The 15,593-nt window shown below is 34.0% G+C and overlaps 1 protein-coding gene across 1 annotated transcript; it reads right to left on the minus strand.

Moving 5' to 3' along the window:
• Positions 1-301: 301 nt before the first annotated feature.
• On the minus strand, positions 302-15,126 carry LOC110724936 (transmembrane protein 64-like). The gene is made up of 13 exons (XM_021904425.1): positions 15,108-15,126; positions 14,933-15,020; positions 14,769-14,849; positions 12,842-12,973; positions 12,501-12,753; positions 9,543-9,604; positions 8,560-8,614; positions 7,019-7,117; positions 6,778-6,864; positions 2,128-2,244; positions 1,866-1,958; positions 1,247-1,277; positions 302-859 (listed from the first exon to the last, which is right to left on the minus strand). The coding sequence occupies exons 1-13, from the start codon at positions 15,124-15,126 to the stop codon at positions 684-686; spliced, it is 1,293 nt and encodes a 430-aa protein (XP_021760117.1). The 3' UTR covers positions 302-683.
• Positions 15,127-15,593: the final 467 nt, after the last annotated feature.

Raw genomic sequence — 15,593 nt, forward strand, 5'->3', positions numbered from 1 at the left:
TCAAGCTAGGAATAGCTAGACCAGGATTCACAATAGACTTATTGCCTTATTGGTTACAAGGCTTTTGTTTATTAAATCCCTTAACGTGTTAAACAAACTCTAAACAAACATCAATAAGCAAAGAAAAAACAATCACTAACCGGCAAAAATAAAAAGGGCCAAAGCAACCTTCGTTCAACCATCTGAGTTAATCAGCAACTCATGCAAGTCCATTTTCCCATATGATGCTACGAACAAAACGAGCTGCGATTGAAAAGCACAGCCAATGCACAAACAGTGCAACATAATAGATGAGGGTGCATAAGCCAACAGAGAAATTACGTTTGAACATTAAGTGCACCTAATCTTGGAAGTATCAACATTGTGTCATAAGAAGACCCAAGCTAGCAAGGCTTTGTTACATTCTTACAGACCGCAATTCTCAACTACGCTCAACTTGATTCATGAAAATATACTATGAAAAATTCAAAATAGTGCATGAAATTGTAAGGCTATACAACAAAACTAGATTATATAGAAAAAAAAGGAAACAACGATACAAAATTTTTTCCTATTTTGCTTAATCCCTCTAGCTCTCTCCCTTCTATTATGCGTAACCTTTTGAATAGTTTACAAGTCAATAAAAACCAACTATTGTCGGACTAAAATGAGTATATACACGGCACTTGATGCTCAAAATATTCTCAAGAAGGGTCAACTTTTATAACGAGTGGCTGCCAAAAATCTGAAGGTGACTCTTTTACTGTAGGAAGCTTTGATGCTTCGTCTGAAGCCAAAATGCATTCAAAATCAGCATTTTCAGCTAATGCTTTATCCAGAGAAGCTTTAGCAATTCGGGTTATAGACATTATTAGGATCACTGCAAAGTAATTTACAAAATATGAGAGTTAGTCAAGTTCACAAGAGTTGTATCACGGACAGAATTCTATTTACTTCTTCCATAGTTAAATTGGTAGGGGATGGTGGTCGTTTAGAGCCTATAATTGCAAACGACGTTCAAGATCAAGATGTTACTCTACTGAAAAAAGTAGAATGAGTCCTGACAAAAATGGGCAGGTCTTGATGGTTATATGTTTAGCGGAGAAGTGGGAATTCTCGAGCTAGATAGCATCAAATGAAAAGATTATCACAGTTATTCAGCATTTCAGTGTGCCAGTTAAATTCTAGGCTGACATAAGCATAATCCTTCGAGAATGACAAAGAAATATTTACGAAGTAAAAGAAAATAAAATGGTAAATGACTCACCAGATACAATTAGACCCAATCCAATAAAACCCTGCAGCAGCAAGATAACAAAATGAATTCCAGATTTTTCAAAGCAAATGCATGCCAGCATAAGTAGTTCAGTGGTTGTCCATGTGAAAGCATTTGGAAGAACAAGCCCAAGAAATTTACGTCTTAAGGTTTAATTTTAAAGCTTGTTCATCTGGGTGCACTGAAACATAACTTTCTCCAAGAAAATTAGTCTATCATTTCAAACTACGCTCTTAGATGTCTTCCATGCTTGCAACTTAAAAGACGTTAAAGTGGTTATGAATAAAAACAAAACACAGGGATCTAGAATGGGAGTGACACTTGTCATTTATGATTAGAGAGACAACATTTCAATGCTAGAACAAGGTGGCAATAAGAGATGAGTGAAGTGAGGATAAATCTAAGTGAGTCCAGTCATATTTGTGACGACTTGCTACATATATAACAAGTTCACAACTGAAACCTAAGGACAGTTTTATTTGTTTGCTATGTTTACTATAGTCAACAGTATAAGCTTAATCAAGAATGAATAACCGACAATTTAAACCTTGTGTTCTACAAGAGAACATGTTGATAAGATAAGCTAAAAAAATTAATAGGAAGCACTTACCAATCGAGCAGTTGACACCTCACTCCATCCATGGGTGACATCAGAAAGGTTTTTCAATGTTGTACCCACATATACAAATGCAAATGTGATCGGCTGCAATGAAAATTAAACATGGTGATAATTAGTATTTACAATGGAATAGCCCTCCCTATCTCTACAAGAAAATCGCACAACAGAGAGTAAAAGGGCGAATGGTGGTGAATGGAAACAATTAAAAAAAAAACAAAAAATAGACAAGCTAACACAGAGCAGCATGCAGTACCATCATTCCCAACCACGTTGCCAGGATGTAAGCGCCCAAGTTAATAGGAGTTACAGACAGGAGGTAATTCAACATGTTGAATGGAAGGAGGGGAACCAGTCGAAGTAGCAAAACAATCTGTCAACGAGAGAGTTATTAGAGCAAATGTAGAAAACCTACTCTAAAAAAGTCAAGTATTTGGTCATTATATAGGAAATAGTAATAATTAATAACTAAAAATAATTAAAAAATTAAAAAATTAAATAAATAAATAAAAGATCTTTAAACAAAAAGCATGATAACTTGACCTAAAAGTAGCATTATGATAACGCCCTCCCTTAACAGTTATTTGTCCTTTCCCACTTGGCATGGCTTAAAAAAGTAATCTTTCTTATTGTCAATGAAACAATATATGGGAAAATTAAAAGACATTCTTTATTGATGATTTCTCAAAAGTAACATCGGGAGCACAAGAAGTTAATTAAAAAAAGAAAAAGGGGGGCGGGGGGGGGGGGGGGGGGGGGGGGGGGGCGTGTCCTCATCAGTAAATATTTCTGGAAAATTTGTCCAAGTGACAACTTCAGGATAGAAGGGACTGGCATGAGTATTAACTTGAGACAATGTACTGGACAGCTGAAATAAATATCCACAGTAGAGTAAATTTTCAATATGATCCACAATAGCGAAGTCTACAATACATCATTAATAGAACCCATTAATTCAATTATTTCTATTCCTTAAATTCAGCCAAAAAAAAAAAAAAAAAAAAAAAAAAAAAAATAAAACAAAGGCGAACGTTAAATAATAGCCCATCAATTCCTTTTCAATAATATATGTTTCTAAAACCTATCAAGCAGCAGACCTGGGGTTTTTTCATATTTTATCATTTAGTGCAAGTAAAGCTTAGTTTTAAAAGGCGCAAGATGCAGCAAGGCACAAAAGTTCTTGGATCCTAGGCGCGAGCCTTTTGTAGGTGAGGCGCACTTTTTGATTGATAAGTCTAAGAAAAGAAACATGAAAAAAGGTGAGAGACCATGTGATCAATAATTAGGGTTCTTTAAATGGAATTGGGGCATTTGGGATGTCTTGCTGCTCTAGTATTATAAATTTAACAGCTGCAAAATCATTTTACATATCAGCTATTGATGACTTACTATACAACATAAGGCGCAAGAACCAGCCTAGAAAAAGCACAGAGCTAAGGCGGTATTAACTTGAGACAATGTACTGGACAGCTGAAATAAATATCCACAGTAGAGTAAATTTTCAATATGATCCACAATAGCGAAGTCTACAATACATCATTAATAGAACCCATTAATTCAATTATTTCTATTCCTTAAATTCAGCCAAAAAAAAAAAAAAAAATTAAAACAAAGGCGAACGTTAAATAATAGCCCATCAATTCCTTTTCAATAATATATGTTTCTAAAACCTATCAAGCAGCAGACCTGGGGTTTTTCATATTTTATCATTTAGTGCAAGTAAAGCTTAGTTTTAAAAGGCGCAAGATGCAGCAAGGCACAAAAGTTCTTGGATCCTAGGCGCGAGCCTTTTGTAGGTGAGGCGCACTTTTTGATTGATAAGTCTAAGAAAAGAAACATGAAAAAAGGTGAAAGACCATGTGATCAATAATTAGGGTTCTTTAAATGGAATTGGGGCATTTGGGATGTCTTGCTGCTCTAGTATTATAAATTTAACAGCTGCAAAATCATTTTACATATCAGCTATTGATGACTTACTATACAACATAAGGCGCAAGAACCAGCCTAGAAAAAGCACAGAGCTAAGGCGGTGCCAGCTCTCGCACCTGACTGTGCCAGCTCTCGCACCTCACAGAGCTTAAGCGCAACTAAGGTGCACTTTACAAAATTATTAAGTAATCGGAATCAAATGAAGTATGTGTGATTATATCAAGGCAAGAATTGGCATAGAGATAAAATGTGATAGACTCACATGGGGCACTCAAACCACCACTAAAGGTGTACGTGAAAAGGAAGAAAGGTAAAGAGAAGAGTGTTCAACGGGAAGGGAACGTACAGCAGGCACCAAAAGAAAGGGGTGACAGCAAGGCAAAAACGGACAAAAACTATGGCATTGAGAAACTGAAGAAGAGGACAAGCTGATTCTCTGATGAAGTAGAAGACAAATCCAATTAATTCCAGGTTATTGTAATTACTTGAGTATATATTGTCAGTAGAGAGTTAGTAGCCTCAAGCTGCTGGTGAGACTGATAGCCTAAAGTTATCACTTTTTTACCTAAAATCTGTCATTGTCAATCAAATAATCAAGCTTTTGCCTTTAGAATTCTCTTGCAAAATATAGCTTACAATCTAAAAGTACTAGTCTATTACATAAAAGCCTAAACCTATACAATTTAAATGACTTACTGCCAGGTTTCATTATTTTTCTTTACTCGTTTTGAGTTGCAATTATATCAAGCTTACTTGATTGTAGCATAGATGAGTTACAAATAAAATGGGTAGGCAATATACCTCACAAGAAGTTGGTTGAATGGGAGTGTCATATATTACTAATCTGCTTCTATAAGAAACAATCACTGTTTCCACTGGAGGGTCAGTTATTATTTACTGCCACATGTTACTTATGGATAACAGCTAACTTTTATGGATAACAGCAAACTTAGGTAAAGCCTTTCATCAATATGACTTACAAGAGACTCCAGCCCATGACAAGGCTGGGGGGGGGGGAGGGAGGGAGGTGGGTCAGATATAAGCAGTGTAGCTGCTCTAATAAAGTGAGAATATTTTCAAGTCAAACTGACCTTTAATCCAAAATGTAACAAGCCCCCACTACTTCACAATAATAAAGTATCAATGGTTTACTTAGTAATTTAGGATAGTTTTCAATGCAAGCCATCTGAGCTCTTCGTACCAGCAGATCACATTAACACATTGGGTAATGTCCCAGCAACAGCGAAGGCAATCTTCTTGGACATAAACAAAAGTATATTTCGACATTGTTGACTATGCCTACAAAGAAGATACAGTTTGAGGATCATTCAACGTAAGCATCCCTGATGGTAAAGCAAACTTTAAAATCTATCAATATTTTTTATCTCAGAGAAGAACAGAAGCCACCAAGATAGATCAAGTCAATTGATTCAACTGCTTACAGTTCATTTGACCTTTCATGAAACTGATACCTGGAAAAGTGAGATTTTTAAAGCCTCTGTGGGTAGCTCAAACCCTATAATGAAACTAAAGAAAACTTGTTTGCAACTTGCTTGCAACTTGCTTGCTTTGAGTCATTTTAAAGTTATAACATAATATGGATTATATAAAAAATAAAAAATAAAAAAAAAAATTTAATAAAAATTAAATAAAAATATATTTTAAAAAAATAAAAAATAAAAAATAAAATAAAAAAGTATTTTTTAAAAAAGAAGAAAGTCAGATAAGTAGCTGTTCATGAATGGAGTTTGATTTTACTGATTCCAACTACGCTCACATAAAATAGGAACATCTATGAAAGCATTAGACTAAGAGAACTAGAGTAGATGAACAGATCTTGCTGATATAAAAATTATGAGGACCATCCACAACCAAAAGACGGTGGGCCTAAAGATCACTGAAACTTAAGGAACATCCACTAAAGTTTTGAAAAGAGAAAAAATGAAGCACTAGAAAGGCACATCAGATAATGAAAAGGGAGGAACTACGGAAACTCACAGCTATTATACCTCAAAATACACAGAGCTTAAAGGAATATAACAGATGTCAAGAGCTTCTGTAGCAGCAACATATACAGCTATCACAGGGTACCATAGTCAGAGGGAGAAGATCAAAAAGTGATACTTCATTCAGAAAGGATAAAAGTCGCCAATGGATTTGGAAGATAAAATAGAATTGAGGAGAATGATGAGGAAACTTTTTTACAACATGATTTGATGATCCTATGGTAGCAGCTAAAATAAGAACTAAATGCAATTTGCAATATGCAATATGCAATATGCAATTTTAGGGTTTTTAATTGCTCATAACACGAGCAGGCAGTGACTTGACAGAATATGATACCTATACCGTAAAGTGTGTGTGTGTGTGTATATATATATATATATATATTATATATATATATATATATATATATATATATATATATATATATTATCATGCCATAGTTCATATAGATGACAATGTCACCACTATTATGTCACAATGATGCAAAACAGTTAAGAAGCTCATTCAAAGCACATTTCTACAAATCCAAGTTAAAGTCTCAACACATGACATCTCCCAACACAAACGAAATAATTTGGATAAGGAAGCTACAAATAATACCAAATATAATATTCTACAAATAACAATAAGTACATGCAATGAAGCAATTGTCCACCTCAGCCTGAATGAAGTTTCCATACAAATTCCATGGCCTACCTGACTACATTCACAAGAATTATGGATGACATACAAATTAGTGATATCCTGATTTTTAAACACTGTTCTACAATTTCCTGTATAGAGCTATGACGCTTCAACAATTTAACCACAAAAGCCCTCATAATTTTCAAAACAAACCCAGATTTCCAAATTACATTGCTCACTGATATTGTAACTCATTGTTTCATCAAACGCATCAAACTAAGACAGACAAAAACAACCGCTTTCACATGCACACATCAACTGAGACCCATACTCAATGTAGTATTACCTTAAAGCCAGACTTTTGAATGGCAATGGCAACTGCTTGGAACTTGGGGTAGTTCTTAAGCTTTGACATGACATAGGATTTTCCGATCTGGAAAAAGTAAAAAAAAAAAAAACAAAGAATTTATCAGCTCTTGTAACATAACAATCAGGACATGATAAAATTATGTGAAATAAGTATTAAGAAAGTAGCAGCAAGCATGTACACAATGACAGACATGCACAGGGAGGCATTCAAGACTTACTGTTCTTCCAAGAAGAAAAGCCGCTGTAGCACCAAGTGTGGCTCCAGTTGAATCAGCAACAAATCCTAAAGGCAACCCAAAGAGATAACCTCCTCCAAGCTAGAGAAAAAACAGGCCAGGATCAGAAAATCACATAAGAAGTAATTGGGAATAAATGTGATCAGTCATTGAAAAGCAAATATTTGCAAAAGATTACTAGGAGAGAAAGTGAGGTGTATTGGTGCAAACATCTACCTGATCTAAGTGTGAAAAGATATGTTAAATCACTATGCCCAATTCAAGTTAATTTTTGAAATTAGCATAGATTTTGGCCCTATGCCCTACAGATTTTAAACGTCAAGATTCTTGACACAGAATCAAGCACTATATTTTACTCAATTGGCATAAAGAAATCACTAACTATTGTCACACTGTATCCGATTTCATGTCATATCTCATCACTAGTTAATAAATCAGTTTGAAGCTGGAGTTAGTGAATCTTCCAATTCAAAGAAATTGAAAACGTCCATTTCAATTTCTGATTGCATTGACATTAGATCAATCAATAAAATAATCAATAAAAGCCTTAATCCCATAAGTGGGGTAGGCTACATAAATTAAATTTGATTATTCCGTGTAATCATCGAAAAAAATCTTCCTCCTCCATCCCTTACAATCCAATGCCTCATCCTCATGCAAATCCATATACTACCTCTGGTCCAAATTACTCGCAACTTTGGGGTATTATTTGTGAGGTATAAAATATTCCAAAGTTGCGAGTAATATGGACCGGAGGTAGTACTTCATATCCTTCCTAACTCCTTCCAACCAAGTCATTTTCGGTCTCCCTCTCCCTCGTTTAACCCCTCCATGGTCCCACCCTTCGTACCGGAGCTTGTACATTGACATTAGATATTTCAATAAATTTTCCATGTTTGTGATTAAGCTAAAAGTCAAGGACCAGTCTCTTAAATAAAAGATCTTACATAAATTAACTCTTTGCAGCCGTGTTATATGGCTAAAAGAGTCTCTTTACAGCTGTACGCCTGTACATACCAGGTTAGAAAGATTTGACCTCTCCCCTCCTCGACAAAAAAGACGCAACGGATGGTCTAGTATGGTTTGTCGGGAAAGTGGGAGGCAAGAACGAGCAATATGAGAGACATTGCTGGTAGCTCAATATACAAAAACTTGGTAGCTCAATGCACAGCACCAAAATTAAAATTCAACAATTCTTCAAAATCATCTAATTTGGAAAGACGAAATAATAGAAGTTAGAAAGCATTCTAAAATAATATATAATTTCAGCTGTTAGTTCCCAAGTAAGGATATCATCATACCATTATAAATACTATGAAACAGAAGAATTTTATATGCCTAAGGCAGTCATATACAATTTCATGGAGTATAAAAACAGTTTTAAGTGTATGCTACCAAATGATGATCCTAGAATTTTCCTTATTCCCATCCTAATACACTAAGAACAAAGAAAAGAAGGAGCAAGAAATATCAATCACCATGAGAAAATATCGTAAAGAAGAACCAATAAAAAAGTTTCATACCGTAAGTACTGAGGCAGGAACTGCTAGAACTGTGAGAGGGATGTATGCAATAGCCCTAACAGAATAAAACAGCCTCAATTAGTTGCAGAGCCAATATTAAAAATGGTCTATCTTTGCTGAATTAGAAATGTCTGCTATTAGGTGAGTTTACAGTAAGACAATTTGTTTATACAAAAATGTAGATGTATTTCTTTTGAGATAACTGAAATAAGAACACCATTTCCTGATTTCATCACACAATCCCTTCAGCCATTCCAAATCAATCAACCTTTACTCAAGGCCATAAATATTTTTTTAGAACATGAAAAAAGAGTAAACAATTTACTGTTTATAAGTCCTCAGTTCCACAAATATTGTACCATGTAAAGTTTAATGCATCCCCAGAGACAACTTTGACCGTAAATAAGTTTAATTCTCATTAAGTTTTAAGAAGAAAAAAAAAAGTTGATATCTTTAAAGCATACATAAGGACAAATCTAACAATAACCCACATATCTATTCTTTTCTATATGTATAATACACAAGCGGATGGTCAAATGAGAACGTTTGAAAAATGTAAAAATTCAGCATGGAGCAATATCTGTGAAACGAAAGGTCATCAAACCATGCAAATACAAGAACTCCCAACCCCCCCCCCTCCCCTAAATAAATAAATATAAAAATAAAAATAAAATCATGAGCACAAAGATCACTTAGATAGTTTATTGTCCTCCATCAAATCCAATGTCACTTTGTATGGCCTTCATATTTGATTTAAGTCCCATACTTTCATTTCCTGCAGCTATTCATAAGAAGATTTTATATGCAGTAGGTCCATATCCATGTAGTAATAAAGGTTTGACTACAATAAAGTGGTATTAATATAAACAACAATTTTCACATGTTATAAAATGTATGGCTTCAAAACTTCCCTCGCTCACTTAAAGTGAACATAAAAAGAAAATTATAACAAAAAGGAGAACAATTCCGTAAAAGTAACTTACAATACAACAGGGCCCCAAGGACCAAGATCCTCCTTGACCCATAGCAAGAAATCCTTCAGATACTGCCAAGAAATAACGGAGGGGGGAAAAATTACATGTAAATATCAGAAATCAATAATGGTAAGTATAACTATAACAATGAACAATCATGTTATAGCATTGCATTGGGAGTAAAAATTCCAGCTAATAACTGATTCAATTGTTCATCAGAAAAATGGCTAAGCTTTGCTCAGTTACCAAAAGACATTATTCATTTTCTCCTATCATTTCTCTTTTAACACTAGGAATTGATAAATAAATAAATAAATAAATATCACTAAAATAGAATAATAGAAAGGATAACTATTTTGTATTAGCACATGACATCTAACAGTTATATTGATAAGATTTTTAATTGATTGTTCTCCTAGTACAAAGGGACGAGATTGGATATGCATTGGCTCATTTACTCCTACTTTCAATCATTGTTCTGTTACAGTAGATTCACTAAACAAAAAGAAAGAAAAGAAAGAGGCATAGTGGTATCAGTTATGTTGTATTGCATTATATACTACACTAGAGAGCTATAAAGATTAAAGACACCTTCAGAACACTTCAATATCTAACCAACCATTTCAGATGTATGGGAATAAAGCCATGACTAAAGCAGCAGGGATCTAATAACACACATTTTCAACCTTCTTTTCTCAAGAACTAGATTTTTAATACAAGTAATCAGAACAAAAGAGCACAACATAACACATCAAAAAAAGAACTTATATCTTCATTTCAATAGATTAATATCTAAAATCACTACCTCCGTCCTCTTTTATTTGCTCCAAACTTCCAAAGCAGTGGAGTTACTTTCTTAACTTTTGGTTGAAAGGAGTTGATGAGCAAGAAAAATGGTGGGGTATTATGTAGTGGCTGTAAGAGTAAAGTTGTGATCTCTACAGCCAAAAATAGTATGGGCACTTAAAGTTACAGCCTCCAGTCCGCTACACTATTTGAAATGAAAGCCCATAACTGTACAGAATTCCCTACTCTTTCTACTCTGATGGCAGCAGTTGTAGATTAGGTAACTCCCTCAAATTAAAATACCCAAATAGCTATGAATGCTCAATGTCCTCCAGCCATGATTTGCTACTGTTAGCTGTTGTGGCATCAACTTCCAATTTGAGGATCAAATTGCATTTCCCTATTCTTTTTTCAAGACCTAGTTGCTAATTTTCTACAGGTAGGACAAGACATTCGTAGTTATCAACGTGTCTCTCCTCTAACCTCTTGACCATATGAAATACATTTATAAGCGCCAATTTTTTCAATGTAGCCTCGTAATATGTAAATGAGTTCTATATTTAATGCTTTTTTTCCAGAAAGATGTTTCTACCTTTCTTCATTTTCCTAAGACCTTCGGAGATCCCTATGGCCAAGCACAAGATTACTCTTTGAATCGGTTACTTCTATTCTTAGGTTACTTCACAGCATTCATTGCTCCTCACTAAGTGGTGCCAGCAGCAATACAAGTTGGAGGATGCTTTCTTACAAAATATGATAGGGTTGTCAACAAAACAACTTACAGCAGCATCCTTTCTCCTAGTCTCTAATACTTTGACCAAAGCCTTTTGTATTCTACTAATTTGTAATTGATAATGTTCTCTTAACATGCAAGCATTTAGACAAGTAGTGAAAGATAGCAATAGAAATATTCTCTTAAAGCCAAAAACAGCAAAATAGGATACAATTCTTTCTCCATGGATGATCCTAACTAAAGAGTTCAGCTCATCCAAACTCTTCTGATTTCCGAATTTCGCATGACGGTAGATTCTTGGATTGGTGTATATTAGTACAACTGTAGAAGATAGTCAAAGTCACTTCATTATTCTGAAAGTCACCCCAGTACCCATATCCATTTTAAATTCACCTTGGTGCATAACGATCTTAATTGAAGTCGGCCCCATATCTTTTAAAAAGTCACCTTCATTCATCATACAGGCACACACCAGCCTTACCGTTACTGTTTCCATGATACACAAATTTGTACATGTATACTTCTATAACACCTAATGGTTCTTAAAAACTTACTTCTAATAGCACATTCTTATAATTAGAAGATAAATCCAAATAGAGCATACCCCATCTTGTGCCAACCAGAAGAGCCCAAGAGACATATGATTCACACCTAATGTAAACTACATAGAGCCAAATAAAATTATATAGGGTGCATAAAAAAAATGCTGCAATAGGCCTTCAGTTTCAGACAACATGCCATATGTCTAATTAGAAACCTCACTATCCACGCACATTTTCCCATATACACTATCTTGATTCACTGACTCCTCTTAAGTAAATAACTTTGATTCTGTTCATATTCAGCCTGCCTTAGTTCCTAAATTCAGTTGATGGTGAATACCATAAAGCTAAAACTTAGAGCCCACCTAACTACAATTATTGCATAGGCTGTTTAGGCAGTACAACCTCAACAAAGCCATGGAATGCAGGACCTCATAAATCATAGAAACCGCTTTGGCGCTTTGTATTAGCACACTGTAGAACCCTATAAATCATCTCCTTCCTATGTGCAGCTTCTATCTCATGTTGATGAACACGCCATTCAAATTTGCAATCTACTTTAGAACACCGAATCAACAATTAAACTTGACCCCATCAACAACAAGATCCTTTACAAAAATACAAAGTATCATATAACTTGCACAATCACTTTCTTAATAAAACACAAGATAAAGCCAAAGAATTATCAAAATGCCAAGTTGCCAACACCAATCTAATCATAACACTATATCATCAAATATACAGAAAAAAAACATCTCAAATGCAATTTGAGCTGTTTCTAAGCAATCAAAAACAATTCAATGAAACCCAATTGACAATCAACATCAAACCAATAATCAAAACCAGATCACAATCACAATGATAAAATCACTAAATCCCAAAAAGAAAAAATGGGAGAATGACAACCTGATCAATTGGGAGAGCATAAAGGAGAGAGAGAAAGCCGAGGACAATAAGAACGGCGACGAGGCGGCGGAGAGCGGAAGAGACAGATTTGGGGAAAAAGAAAGCCACAGAAGAAAAGAACCAGCGGCGGAGGAGGAACCATGGGCGGGTGGCGCGGTGGAGGTCCTCACCGTCTACGGTTAACTCTGGCTTTGATGAGGATCTTGCCCTTAAACTCAATCCTCCAACGTTTGCCAGGTTTCTTAAATTTTGTCAAAATCCTAAAAAACTGCCTGAATATTCTAATCTTCTTCACCCAAAATCTGAGTCTGAATTTCTGCCTGAAATCTACTGTTCTTCACCCAAATTTTGATTCTGAATTTCTGCCTGAATCCTGCTGCTCTTCACCCAAAATCTGAGTCTGAAATTCAGCCTGAATCCTGCTGTTCTTCACCAAAAATCTGAGTCTGAAATCCTGCTCAAATCCTACTGTTCTGCACCCAAAATCTGAGTCTGAATTGCTGTTTTTTCTGGGTATATTGGTGGTGAACTGAGGTTGGTTGTTTATATAGTTTTCTGGTATCAGCAGAATTGGCTACACACTTGATTCAGTGATCTGGGTTCATTGGAGTTTGAACAAGATGAAGTGGGCTAATGGTAGATTGGAGGATTGGAGAGTGGAAGTTGGCTAGTTCGTCAATGTTCGTGTGATTGTTGTGTGTTTACATCAGCCCAATACAACAGATGCTATTAAGCACTCTATAAAGAGCGATTTCCCTTAAAATGTAAAAATTCCACAATTATGCCATATTTTCACAAAACTAGGTGTGAAGCCAGTGCGTTGCACGGCTTTGTTTTTATTATTACTTTAAATTTGTATCTTATTATGTAATATTAATAATAATAATAACAATAAATGGATAATATGATAAATTAAAAGACGTTTATTATTGTAATTATCAATGGTAAACTATTGCAATTATAAAAAAATTAAAATTAAAATTAAAAAAACAACTTGTGAGGTTCAAATTGAATTCTCTCTTCTACACCTCTATTCTTTTTTTGAAATTTTGTTTTATGTATCTTGGGTCCCCTTTGAATGTCGCTGACAGGATTATCATATTCCCTTTTTCAGCACCGTAGTGTGTAGAGTATATCGTTTCTTTGTAATTCTGGTACATATTTCTTGTGTCGTCGATCAATGACGGTGACAAGATTAATTTTTTTCCATCTCCAACCTTAGTTGTATCTTTGTTTACCATTGCATCCTCGAAGGTATTGTAGATTTCACTTTGTGTAGCCATGAATCTTGGGATCTCCGACTATGAAAAGAAACAATTAATAATTTTCTATATATTGTGAATTAAATTAAGGCCATTTATGACATCTTTATTCTACATGAAAATTATTTATGTAAAGTTTTGAAAAATTAAAATTTAAAATTCATGACTTCTAAATAAACATTAAATACTTGTAACAATTATTTAGTACCTCAATGACACTTTTGTCAAAAATTCTCATCATCGTAAAAGTTTGTCGAATTTTGTACGATTATAACTTTATAAGCGGTGATTTTGACTTTGAACACTAACTCTCTTCCAATGATATTTGCAATCATTCTTTGGAATTTGTGTATTATCATCTTCATTGTCATTATCATCATCTTTATGGTCATTGATCTTTCAATATTAATAGAAATAAGAGATAAAAGCACTTATAGAACAATTTAATCTTTAAGTTATTGTTTAAAAACAATAATTAAAACCTTTTCATAAGTATGAGACTCAAAAGAGTACTTGCATCTTGTCCTATTAGTTTCTTTGCTTCTTCATCAAAAACTATAAATATTGTTGACCCACTATGATCGATAACACTAAGCTCCAAATGATATCAGATCGAAAAAAATAATGCATAAAGAAATTAGGCACTATATAATTTATTATTCGTTTAATCTATTATCGTAATATGGATAAAGAAGAAATTTGAAACAAACCTTGGGATGGGCCTTTCAATTTGCTTTTTCTTGGAGTGATGCGTCTTTGACATGCTCGGCATGAGATATAATACCAACTATTTTCACTCATAATTGCATCCACTTTAGCCATGCAATAGAAGATCAAATCCTATATGATTTAAAAATAAAATTAGGTTTGAATTTAAGATTTATCATATATATCGTATTAAGTATAATAAAGTGTTTTTTATTTTTTGAAGGAATAATAAAGTGATGTATTAAAACACCTTTCCTAAAGTTTTTTGTACATGATTCATAAGCATTAAAATATCAACTTTTTAGAGTTGATTTCTTTGGGTCCAATCTTGATATTCTGAATTTCAAGTTTTCCAATGGTAACATTATCTAACTTCTCACTGCATTATAATGATCTGATATAAGAGAAATATATTTATGTAGAAAGAATAGTATAAAAATTAAAATGATTGAAATAACATACCTCCATACATATTTCAATTCATCAAACTCAGAAATTTGAAGATCAATATAAATGTTGGTTGATGCAGAAGTATTTATATTAATTTTTCCTGTAAACAAAATGACAATGGCAAATTAGGTTATTCGTTGTAAAAATAATAAAAAAATTATTATAATGACTAATATATGATACTTACCATTAAAATATTTGACCATTGTTGAGGTAACAATTATACCAAAAGGCTTAGTAGAATCAGCAAGTAGACCAGGTCTTTTTGTCTTGAATATTCAGGAAATACATTATCCCAAATTTTTAAGTGGATTCGTTGTCCCCTAACCATGATATCAAAATACAAATGATTTGCTAATAAATCTAAAAATAATCAAATATAAATTATCTTACAATAATAAAATTTAGTTTATCGTAATTGATAATAATAAGATATAAAAATATATCAAAATAATAAATACCATGATTTGTTAACTGATGCACCTCATACGTGCTTTGCTGAAATGTGGAAATGGCTCTACAGGAAGTATGATGTGGGTATTGTAAGCTCGATGGCTACTCTTATGTGGGCTGCTTGGAGAGGAAGGAATCTGATCCTGTTCCAAGATGAAAAACCCAATTCTGTGATGCTAGCTGCTGGGTTCCTAAGAGTGGTGAGAGATTACAATAATTA

The sequence above is a fragment of the Chenopodium quinoa genome, unplaced genomic scaffold, assembly GCF_001683475.1.
Source record: "Chenopodium quinoa cultivar QQ74 unplaced genomic scaffold, ASM168347v1, whole genome shotgun sequence".
Lineage (NCBI taxonomy): Eukaryota > Viridiplantae > Streptophyta > Magnoliopsida > Caryophyllales > Amaranthaceae > Chenopodium > Chenopodium quinoa.

What these genes read in the sequence shown, in the direction of transcription:
- LOC110724936 (XM_021904425.1), bottom strand. An exon ending in AATTCAGAATCAAAATTTGG is followed by an intron (nt 12,754 to 12,841) that starts GTGAAGAACAGT and finishes TTTAGGATTTTG; the next exon opens with ACAAAATTTAAGAAACCTGG. An exon ending in ATTGGGTCTAATTGTATCTG is followed by an intron (nt 860 to 1,246) that starts GTGAGTCATTTA and finishes ATTACTTTGCAG; the next exon opens with TGATCCTAATAATGTCTATA.